Source organism: Microtus oregoni, unplaced genomic scaffold (assembly GCF_018167655.1).
Source record: "Microtus oregoni isolate MIOR12 unplaced genomic scaffold, Mior012 000024F_ref0000369, whole genome shotgun sequence".
NCBI classification, from domain to species: Eukaryota; Metazoa; Chordata; class Mammalia; order Rodentia; family Cricetidae; genus Microtus; species Microtus oregoni.
Genome location: NW_024543083.1, coordinates 16,959,005 through 16,983,597, shown reverse-complemented (window position 1 = coordinate 16,983,597; position 24,593 = coordinate 16,959,005). Strand labels below are relative to the sequence as shown.

The following is a 24,593-nucleotide window of genomic DNA, read 5'->3' as shown; positions in this document are numbered from 1 at the left end:
ATGGATTTCGGGTCCTTGGAGACTGTTGTGGCCAACTCTGCCTTTATCGCTGCCCGTGGCAGCTTTGACGGAAGCAGCACCCCCTCTTCCCGGGACAAGAAGTATCTAGCCAAGCTCCGGTTGCCCCCACTGTCCAAGTGCGAGAGTCTCCGTGACAGCCTCAGCCTGGAGTTTGACAGCCTGTGCTCAGAGCAACCCATTGGCAAGAGACTGTTCCAACAGTTCCTGAAGACAGATGAGAGACACGTGCCAGCTCTGGAGCTCTGGAAGGACATTGAGGACTACGACACAGCCGATGATGACCTACGGCCTCAGAAGGCACAGGCCATCCTGGCTGAGTACTTGGACCCACAGGCCTCACACTTCTGCAGTTTTCTGGACCAGGGCATGGTGGCAAAGGTGAGGGAAGGGCCCCCCGGGAGCCAAGATGGCCTCTTCCAGCCTCTGCTGCAGGCCACCCTGGATCACCTGAGCCAGGCCCCCTTTCAGGAGTACCTTGAAAGCCTGTACTTCCTGCGGTTCCTCCAGTGGAAATGGCTGGAAGCCCAGCCCATAGGTGAAGACTGGTTCTTGGACTTCAGGGTTCTGGGGAAAGGGGGCTTTGGGGAGGTGTCTGCCTGCCAAATGAAGGCGACCGGCAAGATGTACGCCTGCAAGAAGCTCAACAAGAAGCGGCTAAAGAAAAGGAAGGGCTACCAGGTAGGGAGCCCGGCTTGCAGAAGATGCTCTCGGGCTGGAGGGATGGGAGGGTGTCGGCCACCCATCTGTGGAGGTCTACGTGGGCCTTAGCTACTGTGCGTGTATCCTGCCATTTGGACACTCTTCCCCCAACCCCCAGCTCAGGCAGCCACTAGCTGGGGAGTAGTTCATCTGCCCCACCCTGAGGAGCAGTTCTGGGGAGAGCCACTTGCTGTCTGGAGTGTGTCTGGCTATCTCGAATTTTCTTCAAAGTGAGGCTCCTGTTGCGACTGCATGCAGGAGAAAGTGAGGCGGGACTCTGCCAGGGGAACATCACTTCGGCAGGCACTGTTGACATGAGGCAGAAACTATCTGTGATGCAGGGGTGTAGGACTACTTTTTCCTGAACACAGGTTTGCAGGGGACAAGAATGGCTGGAGGACTTAGGCAGGCTGCTGGTATTTTAGTTCCTTCTTTGGTGGCGTCAGTTTCTGGTTAAGGCAGGATCAGTGAAAGCGGCTTATTGTCCAAGGAACACAGCCCCACCGAACAGAATAGGTAATGCTGTGAAATTCTGAGGGGCAGACACCAGCCCCCAGCAGGGCCCTGAGACGTCAGTGAGAGGTCAAACATTAGGTACAAACAGCAAGTGGGAGAGCCAGACAAATCCAGGCACCTTTACCAGGGGCCGTGGGGACCGCACCTCACTGTGGTCTAATGTTAATCTTCAAAGAAGAGCTTTATGCTCAGGCGTGGTGGCCCACGCCTTTAATCCCAGCACTCAGGAAGCAGAGGCAGGCAGAGCTCTGTGAGTCCAGTGGTCTCCATGGAGAGTTCCAGGAGAGCCAGGACTACAAAGCGAGACCATGTCTGTCTGAGTTCTGGGTCACCCACACCTCCATGCAACCCAGTACAACGTTGAAACGTTTCTGGCTTCAGTGACCCAATGAGACAAACGCAGAATGAACTGGCTCCACCCAGCGTCCTCATCCCTTCCACACTTGCCATGTTTAGATGAACAATAAAGCATGGTCTGCCGGAAACTTGGGCTGCACTGGGAGTTAGCGAGGATACAAGCGAGGACCGGATGGTGGTGGAGTGAGCAAGGCGCAGAGAGAGGGTGGGTGAGGCAGTGATGGGGATATCCTGGTGGACACCACGGCTATACCCCTGATTGATTGAATGTATGCTATACTCCACCCATCACAAGCCTGCCCCGTGCTGTGCCCAGCATGCAGGCTGCTGTCCACAGTGCCTTCCTGAGGACTGAGGACCACAACTCTGCTTCTAGGGTGCCATAGTTGAGAAGAGGATCCTGACCAAGGTTCACAGTAGGTTCATTGTGTCTCTGGCCTACGCGTTCGAGACCAAGACTGACCTCTGTCTGGTGATGACCATCATGAATGGAGGTGACATAAGGTAATGGTGTCCAAAACTGGGGTTTGTTTCAACTAGGGCACACGGTTCATGTCCAGTTGGGCCCAGGACTTAGGCTGTATCTGTCATTGCCCATTCTTGGGTATCCCTGCAATTGTTGGGGACAGGTGACAGAGGGCACATGGTGCTGTGATGGGGATACCGGGGGTTGGGAGGGCTAAGAGAGTAAAATGAACAGTTCCATCCGTAGGGACAGAGACCTGGAAGACCAGCTAGAGACAACTCGCCTATGGCCTACATAGGAGAGTACCACCCCTGACGGTGCCTGGGTGGCAGAGCCTGACTGTGCTCTGAGGTTGTTCCTGCATCCTTGGGGAGGTCAGGTCACGACTTTCACTGGCTTGGTGACTTCACCACTCTTTTTCTCAGTTTCTGTAGTGAGGAAGTGAGCAGGCCTGCTTTTTGTCCCGCCCGGCTCCCACACAGCTAGCTTTACACCCGAAATAACAACACACAAATTGTATACATTTAAACACTGCCTGGCCCATTAGCTCTAGCCTCTTACTGGCTAACTCTCACATCTTGATTAACCCATTTCTATTAATGTGTGTAGCACCACGAGGTGATGGCTTACCAGGAAGATTATATCCTATGTCCATCTTGGGCCGGAGCTTCATGGCGACTGCCTGACTCTGCTTCTTTCTCCCAGCATTCTGTTCTGTCCATTCCACCTATCTAAATTCTGCCCTATCAAAAGGCCAAGGCAGTTTCTTTATTAACCAATAAAACAACAGATAGAAAGAAGACCCTCCTACATCAAGTTTCCTGTTCTGTTAAAAAGAAACTAATAATAATGACAAGTCAGTGTCAGGAGGATGGAGCAGTGGGACCTTAGGGTAATTGGCACACAAAGTTAAAATGACAAGACTCTTGGGTACCTGGTGCAGGAGGCTAACACGGTGAGACCCTGGGGTGCCTTGGGAATGCCCAGTGTCACTAATGGGAGCTATGACTTCCAAATACCTGTGCCCCTCCCTCTCCTCTGCTTTATTGACATCACCGTTGACAGAGTCGTCTGCCTTTTCTTCAGATGAGTAATACGGGGGTTAGACTGCCAGTCTGTGAGAATCCTGTAGAAGGGGAAGAGGGCTGCAAGGAATGCTGGGAGATTCTAGCATGGCAGGCTGTTATATCCCCCACCCCAGGGGCCTCTGCTTATCTTCCAGGCCCCTGGTCTGCCCCCAACCTCCCTGCAGCTTAGGTCATTCTAGCTGTGAGCTTCATTTCCCTGTGAGGTGTTGAGGTGGGATATGCAAGAAAGAGTGTAAAAAGGACAGACCTCAGGAGTCCGCAGTGAAGGAGGGGCCGTCGTCAAATCCACCCAAGGGTTCGAGGTCTGCTGGAGCAGACCACAGCTGTACTTAGGGAGCTGGGAGCCACTTGTGTTTAAGAAAGTGAGGCTGACTCCCCTCCCCTGTCCTGGCATTGCTCTGGGGTCCGAAGGAAGGAGGCGTTAGGTAACAAGCTTGTATGTCCTCTAACAGTCATGGGAAAGTTATGAGCTCTCTGAGGCCTCTAGTCCTGGGTTTCTCCAGGAGAACACTGATGCTTGGTCCCAAGGTGACCATGCTGTGTTGACACACGTGTGCCCTGAGACCCAGGCTATTTCTTTGTTTACTGCCCTTAAGTCCTGGGGTGTGTGTACCTCCCGTGGTGTTTGGCCCCCAGGTACCACATCTACAATGTGGATGAGGAGAACCCAGGCTTCCCAGAGCCACGCGCCATCTACTATACAGCACAGATCATCAGTGGCCTGGAGCACCTGCATCAGAGACGCATCGTCTACCGCGACCTCAAGCCGGAGAACGTGCTGCTGGACAATGATGGTGAGCCCTGGAGGGATGGAGGCCACAGCAGCGCTAGCGGCCCACAGCATGGTGTCATCAGCACCTTCAAAAGTCACTGCAGAGGGGCCGAGTGGGTGTTAGGGTATAAAGGACCATGGTGTAAGCTGTGCGGTGTGTGTGTGTCTGTCTTTCTGAATATATGTGTGTGGCAGGGGTTACACGTTTGTGTGTAAGGTATGTGTGGAATGCCTACTATGTGTATGATATGTCTTTGTGGAGAGTGGATATGTGTCTAGAGTGTGGTATTTGTGTACATAGAACATGTGGAGTGTGTTTTCCTACTGTGCAGGGGAGCATTGCCGAGCCCTGGACTCACCTGGCACCTCTCTTCTGTGAAGTGAGTGTAACCTCAGCTTGTATTTACTTTCAGGCAATATCCGAATTTCTGACCTTGGGTTGGCCGTGGAGCTGATAGAAGGGCAGGATAAGACCAAGGGCTATGCAGGGACCCCAGGTAAGACCTGAGATTGGGGGAGGGGCCTGGAGAGGCTTTGCATCCTGGGACATCCTCTCTTCCAGAGCCAGTGGCAGTAGGGTCTCCAAGATCTAAGGTGATAATACAGAGAGTGGGGGCTGTGGAGCGTGGCTCCCTTATCCCCTAGAGAAAACAGTGGCAATCAGGTTTCGCCCAGCAGCTCAAGAACTGTTTGTTCCCTGCCATGATAACCCCTACCCTGCCTTAGCAGTCTCGCTGGCTTACTGCCTCACCCTCTGGGCAAAGCTGCTCCTTTGGCACCTTGATGGGCAGAGAGAATGCAAGGCTTGCACTCTAAGTGGCTTCTTGAGCATTGACAGAATGAGTTTGTCCAGGGTGTCTCATGGAAGAGCGGGAGTCATGGGGTCACCGTGTGGGTCATGTCACAGAGCACTGGGGACAGGTAGCACTTGCTAGGCATCAGTAAAACCCTGGTAGGTATCCACCAATGTGCAGGGTATGTACATGTGTGTCTCTGTGTGTGCATATGCCTACCTGTGTGTACACACATTCCCACATGTATGCTTGCTCTCATGTGGTGTATATAGTTGTATGACTTGTAGGTGTGACTGAGTATGAACATGGATGCCTTTATATCCTACATGTATGGATGAGCATGAGCCTGTACATGCATGTGTATCTGTGAACACCTGTGCATATCTGTTTTTACATGTGTGTAGGCACACAACTCTCTGTGTGTGTCTATATGCACGTATGTGTATGAAGGCACCTCTGTGTATGTATAGTCTCTGTGTGCATATATGCAAACATGTATGTGTGCGCATCTTAACAAATGTGTCTTTGTGCATATACATGTCTATGTGCACCTCTGTAGATGTACATATTTCATGTATGAACCTGTGAACATATGAGTGCATTCATGTGTGAATGTGTACAGGCATCTCTGTGTGGATGCTCAGTACCTGTATCTGTGCATATATAGGTGTGCATCTCTGGATGTATATATGCTTTGTATACATGCACACTTGTGCATATATGTATGATTGTGGATGTATCTGTGTTTAAGTGCGTGCACACTTGTGGCCGTTTGTGGTTTGCTTCCTTCATCATTTTCTTCAGAGGAAAGGAGAGACGCAGCCTGTGTAGAGGAGAGAAGAGACCTGAGTCAGGTGGAGAGGATCCAGGACCATGCTTTGTGGCTAGATGACCTCAGATGGTGTGCTTAATCTGTCAGAGCCCTGGTTCTAACACAACACATGGGCTCATGAGTCTGTTAAGTGACTACACACCCGGCACTTGCATGAAGTAGACACACCTACAGTTAAGTCCTTCCTGTCTCCACATTCTAGATGGTCATATTCAGGTTGATGTCTGACAGAATTTCTTAGATATTTTCCTTCTTCCCTGGGCTCTCTGGCTTCAGACAGTACCTATATTGGGATGTATATAGAGTGGTAGTATATATAGAGCTTTGGGTTACAGAAAGGTCCCTCTGTCACCAGGACCCTGTGCCTCAGGTACCATCTGAGACTGTCTCTGATGCCATGGTGGGCAGAGGGACAAGAGCTTCCCCCTACATTCTGGGGTACGGCAAATCCATACTGGTCCCCAGGAGGCATGGTGACAGTCTAGCTTTGGGTCTTGGTTGCTGATGGGTGCTGAGGGCCCCGTGAAAGGCACAGGGTGACAGAGATCTGAGAAGAGGATTCTGGAAGCAGCGTGTCTTGGAGCCATGGAACAGCACCTGCTTTCATGGATTAGTTCAAACTCCACTTGGATCTCTTTAGTCCACTGCAAGTACCAGATCCACTGAAGCAAGACCTGAGACCAGAAACTGGTCCTGCTCAGGACTGAGTATGAGGCCTGACTGGCCACAAGAGGGCACCATTGCCTGCCTAATCACCACCTCACCTAGCTGGCACTGATTCTTCAGGTGGATCCAGTGGCATCTCTACACTCATGGGGACCTTTGGCTGGGACTCCAGTATAGGCTGGAAATGCCAAGTTAGGAGGAAAACTAAAAGCTGCTGTTCCAAAAGTGCTAACCAATGAGTACCGTTCTAGACAGTTCTCCGTGCTCTGCACGCTCAGCTCTGGCCACGGCTGTAGGCTGTGCATGGGAGAGGGTCTTCCTCTGAGTACAAGAAAAGTGGGCCTCTGTCTTCCGCTTCCTGCCACAAGGGGGCGAGTTTGTTACAAGGGCAGCAGAAATCCTCTTGCTTCCTCTTCCAGTAACTCATGGGTGCAGGCTCTGCTGTAGCAATGCTGTTTGCAAAATCCCAGACTCTGAAGACAAAGGGTGACATGATCAGGGTTTCGCTTTGCACCGCTGGGAGTGGCGCTGAGTGAACACTGGTGATGTCTTGGAGTGGAGAAGTGGCGTGCATGGCTGCGGGAGGAACTGTCAACAGCACACCTTCCAGAAGGGCTAATCCTCCAGGGGCCCAGGAACAATTCCAAAGATGGGCGGTAGGAGATGGTTTAGACACTGTGTTGTAGACCCTGGGCATTAGCATGTGTGCTGTGTGGCAGGGGGTTGAGACTTTTAGACAAATGTCCGAGTTGTGACCAGACAGCTAGGAGGACTAGGGAGGGCATGTCTGTCTAGAAGGCCACTCAGCAGCTGTGTGATCAGGCGCTGTTCTGTGAAGCCAGATTAGTGGCTCTGCTTCCTCTGGTCTGCGCTGTCAAGTTCCCTCCTCATTATCAGGCTGCTCCACACCTTGCTGAAGGCTGAACGTGATAGGTGTGTGCCCTGCTCTCGGAGGGGCTGCGAGAGAGCTCAGCTGTGGCTTCCCTGTAGGTGCTAAAAGAAGACAGAGTGTCTGAGGAAGGCATAGGACTGTGACCTCAGGGCATCCCTCAGGCTTTGTCGCTGGCCCACTTTGCATCATGGGGGCACGGCTCTCACTTCCACGTCCTTGTAAGAGGAGAGGGGTCAGAAAGCCACAGCAAGGTCTGTCTGCATCGGTCTACCCCAGAGTTGCACGCCGTATGCCGTTCTGTTTGCATTGTCCTGAGTCTGCGTGGAGGGGAAAGGAGGCTTCATATTACACACGAGGACTGAGATTCCTGACCGTGGCAATGCTGCCCCTAGGAAGATTTGGTTATGTTGGAAAACATTTTTGGTTGTTACAACTGTGGGCATCCAATGGGTAGCAGCCAGGGTTAAGTTCAATTGTCCCTCAGTGACAACAAAGAGGTTTCTGTTCTCAAAATCACTGGTGGTGAGACCCCCCCGGCGGGGGGGGGGCGGGGTGAATCATGAAAGCTTCAGTTGTTCTGTGATTGCTCGGTAGGGACCATGCTGTGGGAAAACAGCTGCGTCTGAAACCTACATGTGTTCATGATGGCAGGTTTCATGGCCCCCGAGCTCCTCCGAGGGGAAGAATATGACTTCTCTGTAGACTACTTTGCCCTGGGGGTCACATTGTACGAGATGATTGCAGCCAGAGGACCCTTCCGAGCCCGAGGAGAGAAGGTAGGTGCTGCCTGGCAGGAAGTCCTGAAAGGGTCCATTCTGGGGCAGACGTGGATGGGTGGGCTGTGCCAAGGACTATATAAGCAGTGTAGGCTCTGGGGTGTAGGCTCTGGGTGATGTTCTATCCCAAGGCCTGCCTGTTCCTGAGACCTGTAGGTGGCATTGTTGAGGAATTCTAAATCTGTCCTCTCACACCAGAGGCAGCAGGTGGCAGAGCAAACATGCACTAGCTAAGACTGGCCAGGTGTCCCTGTAAGATAGCGGGCATTAGGCCCTTCTGGGGCAGACTACACAAAGGAGGCCACTGGTGGGTCCCTAACTAACTGTGGCCATCAGGCCACTGCTCTTGGGACTTCGAACAGCACCCCAGGCATTCTCCCTGCTCCTCATTTTTGTTTACACAGAAGCCAGGGACCATCTCCCGTGTCTCAGCAGGGACAGGGTCCACCTGCTTGTCACTGTCTTGTCCTTGCCTGAGCTTACAGCTCTATGCTGTCATGTGATCCTGACCCCACCTGGAGTAGGGTCTCAGACGCCTAGGCCTCCATGGTGAGAGGTGGCAGGCGTTGGGACAAGCTGTGCGCTCTAACAGCCCTGCTCATTCAGGTTTCACGGGCTACACTGCTCTGTCCATACCTGTAGGAGAGAGGATGGGGGCGTCGGTTTTGCCACAAGGGTTGTCTGGGGAGTAAGCCACGCTGTGCCTATCATACACTGGTGTGGGGGACGCTTTGTGTGGGAGACCAGGAGTGAAACAGGAGGAGTAAGGCAAGCTCTCACCTTAGGTCTCTGTCAGATGGCTGAGTGAGATCTTACCCCCGCACCCTCACCCCTGTCCCGGCCAAGCCCTTACAGCTGGTCCTTTTCTGTGGCAGTGGACTAGCTGTGTACATGTGCAGATAAGGCGGATGGGAGCTTCACCTTGGGACTTCGGTCTCTTTGTCCTGAGATTTGAGCCTTTTAATGCCCACCAAAGTGCCATCAGCCACACCCACTGTAGTGAGGCTTACAGCTTGGCCGTGGCTTGAGTGGAGTGGTCTGTTTGCCTGCCCTGTAGGTGGAGAACAAGGAACTCAAGCAGCGCATCATCTCAGAGCCCGTGAAATACCCAGACAAGTTCAGCCAGGCCAGCAAAGACTTCTGCGAGGCACTGCTGGAGAAGGACCCAGAGAAGCGCCTGGGCTTCCGGGCTGGGACCTGTGATGCACTGAGGGCAAACATCCTCTTCAAAGACATCAGCTGGAGGCAGCTTGAAGCCGGTAGGGTTGGTACCATAAGCCTGGGAAGACTTAGGGGGTGATGCTGTAGCCATGGGTCAGCTGTGGACTGAGCGGAGGACTTGTGGGACCCTAGGTAGCCTCTGGCAGCTCATCTGGTCCTCCATTCATCTCCAGTATCTCATGAATGGGCACTGGGGTCACATGGGCTGAATTCAGGTGGGAAAAGTGGGTAGCAAGCCAGTGTTGAAGATGTAGGTCTGTCTCATGGTGTTTCCCTTCCATAGTCTGCATTCTAGAGATCCAAGATCCAAGGGCGGCAGAGTTTGTCTGCCTGTGAGAAGTTCATTTACTCCACATTGTTTGTCATGATATTGCAGCCACAGATACCGTGTGTGCCATGTGTACACGTGTCTGGGTATTTATGTGTGTATAGCTGCTTGTGTGTGAGCCCACACGTGTGCACATGCTCACGTGCCTGTGTGAACAGGTACTTGCCTGTGCATGTCTATATATACATCTAATATCTGTGTATGGTATGGTGTGTATACCCCTCTGTGTGTGTATACCCCTATGTGTGTGTGGTGTGGTATGTATGTTGTGTGTGTGTGTACCCTGTGTGTGTGGTGTGGTATGTATGTTGTGTGTGTGTGTACACTGTGTGTGTGTACCCTGTGTGTGTGGTGTGGTATGTATGTTTTGTGTGTGTGTGTACCCTATGTGTGTATATGTGTGTGTATTTTCAAGGGTGACTAAAGGCATACTGTCACCCTATAGGAATCTGTGGGAGGGGAAGAGCCAGGTGGCATTTTCAACATAATTAGGATCAACTACAGGATGAGCTAGGATCCACAGAGAGGAGGAGAAGATTCTCCTGAGAGACGTGACTTTTGGGTGGAAGAGCTCTGTTCTTGGCAGAGCCTTCATGATGAGGCCCTGAGGAAAGGAAGGGTTCTGGATCAGGAGGTCCAGGACTGTCTCTGAGGTGCAAGGGAGTGGCAGGGCCCAGGAAGGTTGAGTCAGGCCAAGAGGTTACACTTGGGTGCCCACACACTGCCTGGACCAGCAGAGGCCTGTTGGGAAGCTGGAGTTAGTGGCTTATGTTCAGCAGGGTTACAGGGTAGGCTCAAATGTTCAGAGGAAGCCAGAGCCAGTGACTAGGTGAGCACCACCTGGGCTCTGTAAAAACAACAGCATTCTGCATCTGTAGTTTCTGGGGAGGGAGGATGCAGAGTTCAGTTCAACATACATCATGGTGATGCCTACCTGGGGCCAGGCAAGAGCTCCAAGCCTGGGTGCGGTTGCTATGTGAGGGACTGAGGCCCTGTTTTCAAGATGCTCACAAGGGGACTTTGGGGAGAGGGTCTGAGGAAGGTATAGGAGGCAAGTTCTGGGATTTCTGTTGAAAGGCTTCCTAGATGGCATAGTAGCTCCAGCACTGGGGAGGCTGAGGCAGGAGGATTGTGACTTCAGGCCAGCCTCCGCGCGCACACACACACACACACACACACACACACACACACCTTTCTATCCAGATCTGGGCATATTCCACTCTGTCCATCATCCATTCTGTGAGCACAAGGGATGGGGCTGCTTGCTTTGGGATGCTGGTTTCTGCCAGCTTTTAGGAAGAAGAATGTGCGTTTGTGGGGACCCTTTGGCCCAGCAGTGTCCTCACCATGGGTATCTCTGGTCTGTTTCATGTTTCTTCACAGGGATGCTGATCCCTCCGTTCATCCCAGACTCTAGGACTGTCTATGCCAAGAACATACAGGATGTGGGTGCCTTTTCCACCGTCAAGGGTGTGGTTCTTGATAAAACCGACACAGAGTTCTTCCAAGAATTTGCCTCTGGCAACTGCTCCATTCCCTGGCAGGAGGAGATGATCGAGACTGGTATTTTTGGGGACCTGAATGTGTGGCGCCCAGATGGTCAAATGCCGGATGACATGAAGGGAATCAGCGTGGAGGAGGCAGCCCCTACAGCCAAGTCGGGAATGTGTCTCATCTCTTAGCCAAGTGTCTGAGGAGAGCACGGAGCTGCCTGTGTGCAGAGAGGAAAGTGTACTGAGCTCATGGGAAAAATGCGACCCTGGTGTCAGCCTGTGCTCACTCCACCCGCGACACCGTGCAACTGTGTCTCCTTGTGGAGCAAGTGAGACTTTCTGTCTATACCCTACAGACATGGCAGACCAACTCTTTTGTCCTATTTCATCCAGAAGATACAAAAAGGCCACCACAGATTGAACAGCAAGGTACAACTTCTCAAAGAACCTCTGCGTAGGATGTGTGGCCAGGAGCGTGGATGCTGAGAACCCCACGTTCAGCATGGATGTCTTAGTACATTTCAGGGCAGGCCTGTACTCTGGGGGTCCATGCTGAACCTCTCCTTGCCTGGTTCCTGCCTTCTCAGCTGCCTTTACCGGGTCACCACCTGCTCCACAAACCCCAGTTTGGAGCTAGTGAATCTTCAGGGAGTAGAAAGGCTAAAAGGACCTGGTCTTAGCTGAGAGTCATTGCTTCCTCTCAAGAACAGAGACAGCTACCTCAGATAGCTGCGGTCTCTGTTCTCAGTCAATACCTCATATGGTATATACTCAAATCGTCATAGTCATGTCACATGTGGTAGGGAGCCCAAGTCTTTACATGTTAATGTCATGTATGATGTATGGCTGAGTCTTCACACCGTCATTACACCTGTAGTGGGTGTCGTGTTCCCAGGCCATCTTTGTTCTGCCACCCCCTTCTTGTTTATGAGGGAAGGTGACCTTCATGTACCGGGTCATTTTGGAAGATTGCTGGATGAAGCCAGCACTGGATGACAACCCTCGACCAGCATCTCCCAAGTTGCGTGAGGGTACAAGCATCTGTCGAGAGCATGCCACCAATAAACCCCAGGCCAGCTGCACTGTGCAGGATTCCAGATATTGCTATAGATGCGCCTTGCACACATGATATCCCGGGGACTAATGCTGGATGCTGAAGAAGTCTGTGCCAGGATTCTGCTCTTCTCAGAGAACCTGACACTGGAATTGTGGGGTGCTCTGGAAGGGTCTTGGGGTTGTCCGTGCTCATACCTTCTGGACCATGGCCTGGAGCCTCCTGCGGCTGATTAGTGCTGAGTGATGTATATAAAGGCAAACCCTCCACCATCCCACCTCCCTCCATCCTGTAGAGCATCTCACAAGTATCAAGGGCTGCGTGCGTATTTTATTTATGTTTGGGAGCTCATTTAACAGCTCCTGGCTGAAGACCCTGGCACTTTGGCTGTCTCATCCGTGGAAAAGGGTGGGTTTCCGCAGCCACAGCAGGTTCTGGGGAGGCCTAGTCCTTGGTACACTAATTATCATCCCTGTTTGGCCTGCCTAGAGCTCATGGATCTGACAGTAGAATCTGTGTGACTTCACAAGCTCTGTCCTGGGTCCTCCCTCACCCTGGGCTACAGACAGAAGAGCAAGACATCCAGTCCAGTTTAAATTTCAGACAAATAGTGAACACTTTCCCAGGGTATGTCCCAGCAGTATTTGGGACATACTTCCACTCAAACTTCATAGTTTGTCTGGAATTCATATTTAATTGGATGCTCTGTAGGTCTTTTTTAAAACTCTAAATCTACCCAGTCTATCGCAGACCCATCAAGCAGGGATGGAATTGGGAGCAATGCTGCTTTGCTTTTCCGTGTCTCTTGGTCAGGGGAGGGCTCTCCTCACTCGGGCCTGCTCGCATACGTAAGCTTGAGTGTCATGTCACTCAGAGACACATCCTAAGGCTGTTAGAGAGCACAGACACCCAGCAGCCATGTTCTTGGCCGTACACACAGGGCACTGCTAGCTTCGCCAGGGGGAGGTGCTGAGTGGAGAAAGATGAACTGCTTGCTCTGTGCTCTCTGGGTAGAGATTTTAGCCAACTCCTCTTCCTAGAGATTTCTTTGACGGGTTTAAGGGACCTCCACCGTAGATGTTCTCTCAGGGACAGTAACTTTCAGCCTAGAGAGCTTCCCCATTGCCATGGTCCCTCCTTACCTCTACAGTTTATAAACGCCTAGGTCCTAGAGCTCAGGTCTTGCCTGGACACCGATCCCAGGGAGCTACAGGTCACCCACTGTGGTTCTGACAGTTGCCAGGCCCCCTTGGCTCTAACCTTCCAGAAGACAGCATATCATTACTAGTTGTAGGATGTCTTGGATGCTGATATGCAGGCCTGTGGAAGGGAAAGGACTTTTCCTTACCCAAGATGAGGAGACATCCCTAGGACCGGAAGCCCACCTGGAAGCCCTGTGAGATATAGATTGTCTTGTACTCAGGTCACCAACATGTTGAGAACTGTTTCACTTTTGGCCACTCGGAGATATACCACTGTGGTGACATTCATTCTGCAATGAACTCTAATAATTCTTCACTCTCAGGAGGTTAGAGGTAGAGGAGGCACCTGAGACTAGACAGAGAGGACTCTGGGAGTTGGAGGTCATCTGGAGAAGGACAGGATCCCACTATGAGCAGTAGGGACATGTCAGCTTTTACAGTATTGTATTCAAACTGAGTTTGAATTTTATTCCTTTTTATGGACATTATTGATAATTATAGGAATAGTTATCAAGGATTGTGACATTCTATAGCAGGCCCTGAAACTCTTCCCAAACCCAAAGTCATCACAAGAGGTCTGGGAGGCTCAGTGCCCAAGTCTCTGGCTACGGTTTGATGAAGGTTTAGTGTGTGCCCAAAGCTCTGTGTTTTGGAAGTTGTACCTCTTGTGAGGTAATCTAGGTAGTATGGGACATTTAAGAGATGGAGCATAAGAGCTGGTCTTTGGGGCAGTGCTTTGGAAAGGCTTGGCTAATTCTGTGGATTTCTGTCTGGGCTGTAAGAGCATGGGTTCCACTGCAGATGTGAGTCTGACCTCTGAGCCCCAAGGCTTCCTGTCTGTCTACATTTTCTTTCGCAGCTGTGTGTGCTCTCAGTGAGTCTATTGTGCCATCACCAGAGGTCAAACAAACGGGGTCACTCATCTTGGCTTTCCAGCTTCCAAACTGGGTTAAATAAACCTCCTCACAAATTACCCTCTCTGTGGTATTTTGCTATAGTGGATATTTTGCTAACAGTGAATAAACTGTTAACTTTAGAGTTTTACATTGATACAAAGTAGACTTCTGGATCTAGACAAGATGGTACACACACACACACACACACACACACACACACACACACTGTGGTGGTTTGAATAGGTTTGAATTGGCCCCCACATGTGAATGGCCTCCATTCATATATTGTTCATTAGGGAGTGGAGTTACTTGACAGAGATTAGGAGGTGTGGCCTTGTTGGAGTAGGTGTGGCCTTGTTAGAGCAAGTGTGTTACTAGGGATGGGCTTTGAGGCTTCAAATGTTAAAGCCAGGCTCAGTATCTCTCTCTTCCTGCTGCCTGTTGATCCAGATGTAGAAGTCTCAGCTATTTCTCCAGCAGCATGTCTGCTGACATGTTGCCATGAAGATAATGTCCTAAACCTCTGAAACTGTAAGCAAGCTCCAATTAAATTATTTGCTTTATAAGAGTTGCTATGGTCTTAGTGTCTCTTCACAGCAATAGAACACTGACTAAGACAGAAGTTGGTACCAGGGAGCTGGGTATTGCGGTGATAGACCTGACCACACTGCTTGTTTGTAGAATGTGGACTTTGGGACTTTGGATTAGGAAAGTAACTGAGTTGAATGCTTTTGAGGTTTACTGGGCCATCCTGGTAGGGGTGTGGAAGACAGTGGTGCCAGAAAAATTTAGATTATGATGGACTGACTCAGGAGGGTTCAGAGGAGAAGCATGTGAGTAAGTGTCATAGAGAGTATTCTTGTGATATTTTGGTGAATAATGTGGCTTGCTTTTTGCCCTTGTCTGAAAAGTCTGCCTGAAGCTAAATATAAGAGTTTGGGATTGATGGCATTGGCAGAGGAGATGTTAAACAGCCCATTATTGACTATGACATGTGGTTATCAGTGGCCACGTGTTTGCATATCTATAATGAAAAAGAGCAAACTGAGCAAGGAAAAATACAAAATGTACAATTTGAGGAGAAAGTTGGCACCAGGAAGTGTAATGGAGCTAAGTCTTGTGCTCAAGGAAATAAACAGATTTAAGAAAAGCCTGATGCTAAGTGGAATAAAGGGAGTGGTGACCTCAGGGCAAGACTCCACCCAGTTAAACTTGCAACTTGTGAAAAGCAACTAAAGAAATCTTAAGAAGTAAAGGAAGTGATCAACAAGAGATGTAGTTGAATAGGGGGCCATGTTCCAGCCCCAGCAAACAGCAGAACTTTGCAGCTTCAGCCATGTAGTTTAGAGTCAAGGACAGAAGAAAGAGGTGTGGAATCTCCCTCTGTGACTAAGGAAGGCTGCTGAGGCCAGCTGTGCATCCATGGTGTCCCTGCATGGAGGCCCAGAGAGGCCATTGCCTGAAGTTGTAAAGGTGAAGCCTGGATTGCCTTGGAAACCCCAAGATTTTGAAGATGCCAGAGCTGTGGGATACCTGCCAAGGCAAGGTACTAATAGGAAGCGGAACCAGCCCGGGAGAAAGAAGTGTGTTGCAGTCAACAAAGCTGAAAGGAGTTGGAGATCTGAAGGGCCCATTGACATTAGACATGGGGATGCCAAGTTAGGAGTTTGCCCAGCTGGTTTTTGGTCTTGCTTTGGTCCAGTATTTCCTCGCTATGCTCCCTTCCCTATGTTTTGAGATGGTAATGTGTATCCTGTGCCATTGTATGCTGGAAGTGTGTGATATGTGTTTTGATTTTTATTTTACAGGGGTGTATACTTAAGAGAATGCTGTGAGTCTCAGAAGAGATTTTGAACTTCGGACTTTTAAATAGGGTTGATACTGTGATAGACTACGGGGACTTTCGAAGTGGGACTGAGTGCATTTTCTGTATTAAAATATAGCTACAAGCCTTTGGGGGCCAGGGAGTGGAAAGTGGTGGTTTGAATAGCAATGACCACCATAGGTTCAAATATTTGAACGCTTGGTCATTAGGGAGTAGCACTACTTGAGAGAGATTAGGAGGTGTGGCCTTGTTGGAGTGGGTGTGGTCTTGTTAGAGGAAGTGTGTTACTGGGGGTGGGCTTTGGGGTTTCAGATGCTAAAGCTAGTCCCCGTATCTCTCTCTTCCTGTTGCCTGTGGATCGCACCAGTTGGCCTATGTGCTGCCATGCTATCTGCCATGATGATAATGGACTAAACCTCTGAAGTTGTAAGCAAGCCCCAATAAATGCTTTCCTTTATTAAAGTTGCCATGTCATGGTGTCTCTTCACAGCGATAGAACACTGACTAAGACACATACTTTTTGCACTTCTTCAGGTAAGTACAGCTAAGCCCCTGGATGGTGTGAATGAGGATCGTTGACAGGACTGTGGAGATGGGGAGATGGGGGCAAATGATGAAGTTTCTAAGGCAAGTTGGCGCTACTTCCTGTTCCTCGGCCCTGGTGTGGCCCCTGGAGCCTTCAGGTAGGCATCATGTTTGGTGGTCCTCTGATGTCATGTATCTGCACGTGTGTGTCTTTCTTTCAGGTTCTAGAGTATGTGCATACTTTCAAGGTAGAGATTAGAACAGAACATTCTGCCAACCCAAGATAGGTGGGGTGTGCAGAAGGATGGAGATATCCCCTAGAGCCCATGAAAGGGACTTTCAGGATGGGGTGTCCACACAGGCATGAGACAGGTGGAGAAAGATTTGCTGAACTCATCACTCAGGATGCTGGACATGGCCACGCCCCCACCAAATGAATTGGGGTAAGGTTGGGTTTCTGTCCCATGAGCCAAAGATGGGCATATTAGCACTTCAGTCTACTAGAGGGGATTGTTACACTGTGGCCCGCTGCTGATTTTTCTGTAGTTGACATCCTCTATGGGTCTGTCAGATACATACCATCCTGGACATGAGCTCTGCTGAATCAAGTCTCCGAGGAATGTTGGGACATCATCCTTCTACGCCCGTTCTGTCACATTAGAGTCTGTCTTCTTTGCTCGGACCTGTGTACCATGTTCCTCCAGGGGCCAGGAATCACAGCCCCTGGAAGAAGGGCAGGAAGGGAGACATCCTTGAGAACATGATGCCAAAAACTGAAAATAAATGTGATTGCTGAGACATTCAAGATGAAGTTTGATCTAATGTCTAAAAACCAGCTCGAAAGCCCTCGTTACATAGCGATGTTTTTCGATGCCAAGACCAGTGGGCTAGGGGTCCTAACCAGGATCATGGCATAGGGTGTAAGCAGAACTTGTACCTGCTGTCCTTCACTGCCCTAGCCTGTCCTCCTTGACAGGTCAATATTTGATACGCTCTGGGCACCCAGGCCTAGTGAGTGGCTGGCTCTTGTTTCCTGGCCGGCCAGTGCATGTGTTCTCTCCTTTCAGCAATGGGATAGGGCTGCTGAATAGGGTGCTTCATAGACTCTCTGGCTAAACCAGGAGAAATCGTACAAATTGATGGTTGCCAGGAAAGACCCCATTCAGTGGGATGAGTTGGGAGTGGGGTGTCACGTGTCCTGTGGAAATGTGAGCCACCAGAGACTCACTTGTGACTTTCAGCCAGAATGAGTTATATCATGTGTCACCACGGCCAAATCCTTCTAACAGCATTCTGAAATGTTATTAATTTAAAAAATTCATGTCTTCACGGAGATCTCATTGCTGAGCTCACTTCCCACCTGTCCATGCAGGAGCGTGGCTGCTTCCGTCTCCCTGATGTTGGGGCTGCATTATTCATCTCCAGCTTCATTTCATGGGCGATTTAGTTTCAGGAGGGTTTGCATGTGTCAGCACCACCCAGTTCCTCAGCCCTGAGCCGGCAGATGACAAAGGGCTCCGGCCATCTCCATCCAAATAGCTGTGGGGAAAGGCCAAACTGCGGATATGCCTGGGGAAGGTGACCCCAAGTTTTGTGGCTGATGCTGAGAGCAGATGAAGCCTGTGTCCTTGTTTTAGGGTCCAGCCATCACCTGTCTCCTCACATCATTGGGGGCCTTAGCAATCTGACGGATGTGGGGCTCTGAGCCCTCACTCCAGAGCCAGGTGGGTGAAGGCTCACCCAGAGCGCTGGCCTCTAAATGCTCTTAGCCACAGGTGGTAGAGGCTAACCCAGAGTCTGGGGGCAACAAAACGGGTCATCCTCCAGTACATTTTTAGTATCTCTTGATCCAGACTCCATCTAAGAAGGAAGACATGGGGTAAATGAACCTCCTAGGAGACCTGGTCTGATTATAGGACTGACGGCTCTCATCTCTTTTACTCCTGAAAGAGAACCCTTGAGTCTCAGCGCTCTGGTCTTCCTGGTCACCTAGGCCAGCTCCCTTCTCCTGAAATGGCCCAAGGACCTCAGTATGCACCAAGAGAGCGGGCTGCACAGCCAGCCAGACACAAGGCAGGGCATTTCATTATTGTGAGGTTCATGTAGCAGGAGGAGCTTATGGCAGAGGGACAGTGGACATTTTCAAAAGCCTTTCCCTTTCCGGTTTCTCCAAAGCCTAAACCCAGAGCAGAAATGAACAGCAGTGAAAACAGGGATGGCAAAGATTCACAGGCAGTGGCAGCCTCTTTAAAACCAGGAAGAGACTCCTGGAGTCGAGAGAAGATGCTGAGGACAGCGACTAAAAGAGGCGCAGTTATAAGAGTGGAAAGGAGGTCACGTAAAGCTCCCTGGTCTAGGGTGGATATCAGGAAGAAATGTGCGGATCACGCCAGATGTGCGTCTGCTCAGCTGTCACTCACCACTGAGGCATGTCTCCATGTAGACTTGGAACTAAGAGCCAGTCTTATGTGTGAGCAGTGTGTGTGTGCATTCTGATACACGTGTGAGCCCGTGTGTGTGTGTGTGTGTGTGTACATTCTAATACACACATGAGGATTAAATAGGCGGTATATGAGAAGTGTTGTTGCGGTGTGAGGCACACAGTAGGTACGCAACCAGGGCCAGGCCTGTCTGCTTCGGACTCTGTGGTTCTTGGAGTCTTCTGAAGGCAGGGCTTGCTCCTGGATGTGGGAGCGGCTAGAAGACCTGTCCTTCAGGCAACAACTGAGCCCTAGCTCACGGAAAGGAAGTCCAGGCAGGAAGCCCAAGGCCATGGTAAATACTTTATTGCAAACAGGAAGGAATCTGGGTCTGGCGAGGAAGCGTGTGCCTTTGTCATAACTGCCTAGTTACCTTCCAAATGTCAAGGGATTTACAGGTCTCTCTGATTATCTTCAGGCCAGCAGAAGACAGATTTATTCATCTCTCATGATTGCTTGTTGGGAAATCTAAATTAGATTACGTTTTAAAAATACTCGGGTTCCAGACAATTGCTCCCCGTGGAGTTAGGCCCTGCTGCAGCCAGGCCCGGGCCTTGAGCATCGGGATGGCATGAGGGAGACGGATGAGGATGCGATGGTTTTCTGTACAGGAAACTCATGTAGGTAGAAGGGCATGTTCTAAAATAACAAGCTGTGTGATAGCACATAAAAACAGCACAGCCATTTCCAGCAAGTCTTGTGCACTGTACACTATGACTAATGGTGGAGGCCATTCCCCTTTCTACTCTAATTTCCTGAGGACACCCTCCCATAAATTAGCCCTTGGAGCTATGATGGTGTCCCTCAGTCCAGGCAAAATGACACCTGGAACAACTCTCATCAACATTCACAATATTATGAAGAGGGTTTAAAAACTGGTCCTGCGTTTTCCAGCTACAGAATTGTGTGAGGTTAGATTATCACAACATATTCTAACCCTTCTAACCCACCAAGTCTGCCCACGAAGAGAAGTGAGAGCATGCACCCACACGGTGGGGACTACCCCCCGGAAGCTCTGCGTTGAACAGCCTGACCTTGCCCCCTGCCTGCATGGCCCCTGGATGAATGGATGAGCATGTTGTCACAGAGAGACACAGTCCAATTCGAGGCAGTAACTGTGTGAATCTCAGCTCAGAGCTCTGAGTGGAAGGAAGCCCAGCCAAGCAGCACATCACGGTAACTTCTAAAATGCTGTACTGACTGAGCACCAGGGAGGAAGGGGCTATGTGGGGGTTTCACAAGAAAGACAGAAGACACATGGGAGTGCAGAGATATTGGACTTTTTAGGGTGCAAACCTGGACTCTGGCATTCCCAACAAGCACGGTTTGGCTCCTGTCTCCAGCACAGCAGTTAAAGAAAGAGCAATGTGTAGAGCAGAACAGGATTTATTCAATGTGGCCACCGCAGGAAGAGAAACAAAGACATATGTCCAGTAACCTCAAGTCTGTCTCAGGGTACTAATATGAGGTTTAGGTTTATCTAGAGGGTATGAGGTAAATCACTAAGAAGTCCCGGTCCAATACTCGTGCTTGGCCCATCATTGTCTCACTCTGGTCATCCTGAGAGATGATCTGTTCAGTTGTCAGAACTGCATGAGGTCTCTTCTATGGCTGGCATCAGGGCCTGAGCCTTTCCCTTCTATCAACACCAGATTCTCAGGGAAATTTCAACTTTTGGGGGTCCATTGATCTAATACTCTGGTAGCACGAGAACTTCGTTTTCAAGCTATCTTCCTTCTTACCAAGACAGCGACAATGGCTGTGTGTGGGAACACGGTCCCAGAATGGAGCTTTGTGAGGAGATTTCTGAGTGCTTGGAAGAAAGTAAGACTCGAGTCTTGTGACCTCAGTGTCTTCAGAGCACAGACTTGTTCTTGGAGTGTGTTTTCGTGCCCTGCCCAGGTGTGTCAGATAGGAGTGAGCTCCCTTCAGCTGTTGCTATTCATGTGCCTCCATGGAAAAACATGGTTTTACCTCATGCAGCTTGTCCTTGTGATTGTGAACTTTACTCAGGTGACCTGGTGTGGGAGGTCCTTCTGTCTATGTGCTGCTTTCATTGGTAAAGGAATAAAGAAACTGTCTTGGCCTGTGATAGGGCAAAAGAACAGAGCTAGGCCGGGAGAACTAAAGTAAATGCTGGGAGAAAGGAGGCATGGTCAGAGAGAAACCATGGAGCCACCAGAGTCAGACATGCTGAAACTTTGCTGGTTAAGCCATTGCCACGTGGCGATACACAGATCAACAGAAATGGGCTAAATTAATATGTAAGAGTTAGCCAATAAGAAGCTAGAGCTAATGGGCCAAGTAGTGATTTAGTTAATATAGTTTCTGTGTGATTATTTCAGGTCTAAGCTAGGCTGGCGGCCGGGAACCAACAAGCAGCCCTCCATGCAACAGTGACCTACTCTTAACCCTGAGAGTATAAATTGTCTGATGCTTGGGATAAAGTTGGCTGTCTCATGAGACTTTGGTAAGCCTTGTTTTATAGGTCCCACTCTCCCAGGTTCACACCACCTCTAGAGCAGTGATCAGGCGTGTTTCCCATCATGACTATGTCGGTGATTTTGTGGGTGTGTATGTCAAAGTCACAAGGCTGGGGACACGGCTCAGCAGATCAAGGTGATTGCCGCCAAACCTGATGATCTGAGTTCGAAGCCTCTGATGGTGGATAGAGAGGATCAACCCCAACAAGTCCTCCTGTGACTATCACACTCATGACATGGCACACGTACAAGCATGTGTGTACAATTGCGTGTATACATAATTTTTAAAATATCTATAATTTTCAACTTCACAAAACTAGTATGTTGTATGCCAATCACCTCTCCCCAAAGGAAGCTTTTAGAAGTGTGCAGACATACACCATCTTGCAGTATGCAAGAGGAAGTCTCCAAAGACCTAAGGAACTCAGCCATTGGCCTGCACCAGATATCCCTGAACTTAGTTAATACAGAGCTTGCTAATGTGGATACACAACCCTTTAGACTCAGAACAGTCTGACTGTGGCCAATTTTGTAAAATACCTGGCATGTCTCCCACTTCCTGGAGTTTGGACTAGGGCAACCGGGCATCTGGCACCCACAGACGTCCTGGGCAAGCTTCTGTTAGCCCCAGACCCTTGCAGAGCCTGCCTGGTTCCTGCAGCTGCATGTAGCACCTGCTTGTACCCAGTCTTCTGTTCTTGGCTGAGCTGGAAACATGCCCAGCATCTCTTTAGAGGCCTCTGTCTCCACATCTCTCCATGTCTGCATCCTTAGCAGGGTCTGGGATCCTTCGGGGCAAAGCAGGGGCATCTCTCTGCTTGCAGTGACTAGCTCCTAGCCAGGTCTGAGCAACCAGCACTCAGAACAAAGATGCTCACCTTGCCTGTCTGCTGCTTCACCTGCTTCGATTTCCCCCACAGGTAGGGATCTCACCCCTCCCCCGACCTCCCAGGTGGCTTAGACACCACGGGCCCTTAGAGAGTTAGATTGTGGTAAGACCCTGGGTGCCCGTGGGTAAAGGATGAAGGAAGGCTGGGACAGTCCGAGGCCCCTTTCAACCTCCTCGTGTTTACCAGGAAAACCTCTCTCTTCCTTCAAAGGCTTTGACTGGCTCTGTGGAAACTGGCACACAGAAGAGCTGCTATGGGTCTGGTTTTGGGAGTGGACTGTGGCCCTGCCCCCCAGAATAAAATAAGCCTCCTCCCTCCTCATCCTACGAACAATTGGTGTTCTGGGAAGAGGCTCTGTAGGAGTTCCTGAATTGTTCTTATTTTTAATTGTTTTTAGGAACTAGAAACCATTCAATGCTGCACTATGCCTCAAAACAAAACAAGAACCTAAAAGCACCGCACAGAAACCTTCCAAATAGCGTGTGTTGATGCATGGGTAGCACAGACTTCTCCGTGTCCTTAACAAATGTCAGGCAAGGTTTCTCCCTATAGCCCAGGCTAGCCTCAAACTCATGGAACAATTCTTCCTCAGCCTTTGGAGGACTGGGATTGCAGGTATGAGACATCATACTCAACTTAATTCCTGATATTTGTATCTAGACATTTGCAATGGCTTTTATGGCCCCAGCAGCCAAGGTGCCACACTAGTGGTTGCAGGGTCCCTGTTCCTGGTTGTGTACTGCTCTCAGTGTTTCTGGTTATGTCTTCACCCCAGTGCAGGGGCGGTCAGTTACCAGCCTCAGTCTCCCTGGTGGTTACATACTGGCTTCAGTGTCCTTTGATGTCATGCACTGGCATGGTGTGTCTCGGGCCGAGCCACGCCTCATCCTCTGTGTATCTCTATCCTGGTCAGGCCACTGCCTTGGTTCATTGGATCATTACCTCCCCAACACAGATCTTGGCTCCTACTGTGGCCTAAACAAACCCCAAAGGCCCCCCCCCCATCCCTTGCCATATCCCTCAGGAAAAGGTCAGAGACCTTTCAGATTGTTATGAGCTAGATGCTGCACTGTCTGGCATGCTGACCTCCAAGCTGCCAATGTCCGAGCCCCTTGAGACACGCCTTGTCTCGAGACACCAGCATCTTTACCTGCTCTGGTCACTGATAATGCCTCCAGTGGCTTGGGAGAGTGTGTGTCAAGAGCAAGAGGCTCAGGAGAGCACTGGGAGGTTAGAACCACCCTGCTCTCACTGTGGTCGTGGAGATTTAATGCTCCCCGTATTCCGTCTCTATTTAGATTGGGTTGTGTGGTTCCTGCACTTTAGATGCCCCGTGCTTTCTCTGGATGGCTCAGCTTCTTCTCTGGGGATGGACATTCTGTTTGTGACCATCTGTGTGGCTGTCACAGCCTGTGAAAAGCATTTGTGGCCACCTGTTTGTGACAATACACGTTTCTCTGTCCCACCTGATGCCTAGGAGGACAGCAGGGTTCCCAGGTGAGGCTGCACTCTCAGAAGCCACACTGCCCCCAATGCAAGAGTAATTTAAAAAACACTGGATGATTCCAGGCAGCACCAGAAGTGTAAAACCACAGCTCTTCCTGAGAACTTCCTGAGGGTGTGTTCTTGGGCCACTCTTAAAGCCTGCTGGTTTGTGGGAATATCATCAGCACACCTCAGTATTGCTTGCTGAGAGGTCATACGGGGGCAGCCCATGCCCTCACTGTGGTGGCAGGCCCCTAAGTTCTCTCCATTGTTAGTGAGCTAGCACGCAGAGTTCCTCCATGGTTTCCGCTTCAGTTCCTGTTCCGGCTTCTTCCAGGGGTGGACTGTGATGGGGCATGTAAGCAGAAGACACCCTTCCATCCCCAAGCTGCCTTTGATCTTAGTATCTTTATTGAAGCAATAGGAACCTAAGCTAGCCCGCCTACTCTTCTGCTTCCCTGCAACACGCCCCCCCCCCCCCCCCCAGCCTGCTCAAAATGACCTAATCATCCTCACCTGTGGCTCACCAAGGACCAGCAGTCTTCCTTGGTGGGGAGTGCTTGGTCCCCATTATTCTTTCACATACCCTGCTCCTTCCTTCTCTTGTTATTTATCTTTTTCCAGTTAGGGATCAAGCCTGTGGCCTCCTGCATACCGTACATGCCATGGAGGCACTCTACTGTTGAGCTATGTAAACACTCTACCATTGAGCACTATACTCCTGATTCTCAAAGTATCTTTTAACAATACGTTAATATTCTTTAAAAGACTTAGTTTCCCCTACTGTTGTTATTCATGGTGTCCATTCTTGATTGGTTTTTGTCAACTCCAT

The 24,593-nt window shown here is 50.2% G+C and overlaps 1 protein-coding gene across 1 annotated transcript; it reads left to right on the top strand.

The window, feature by feature from the left end:
- Positions 1–16,329, top strand: Grk1 (G protein-coupled receptor kinase 1). The gene is made up of 7 exons (XM_041673808.1): positions 1–699; positions 1,970–2,097; positions 3,784–3,941; positions 4,333–4,416; positions 7,755–7,879; positions 8,937–9,138; positions 10,812–16,329. The coding sequence occupies exons 1-7, from the start codon at positions 1–3 to the stop codon at positions 11,108–11,110; spliced, it is 1,695 nt and encodes a 564-aa protein (XP_041529742.1). The 3' UTR covers positions 11,111–16,329.
- Positions 16,330–24,593: the final 8,264 nt, after the last annotated feature.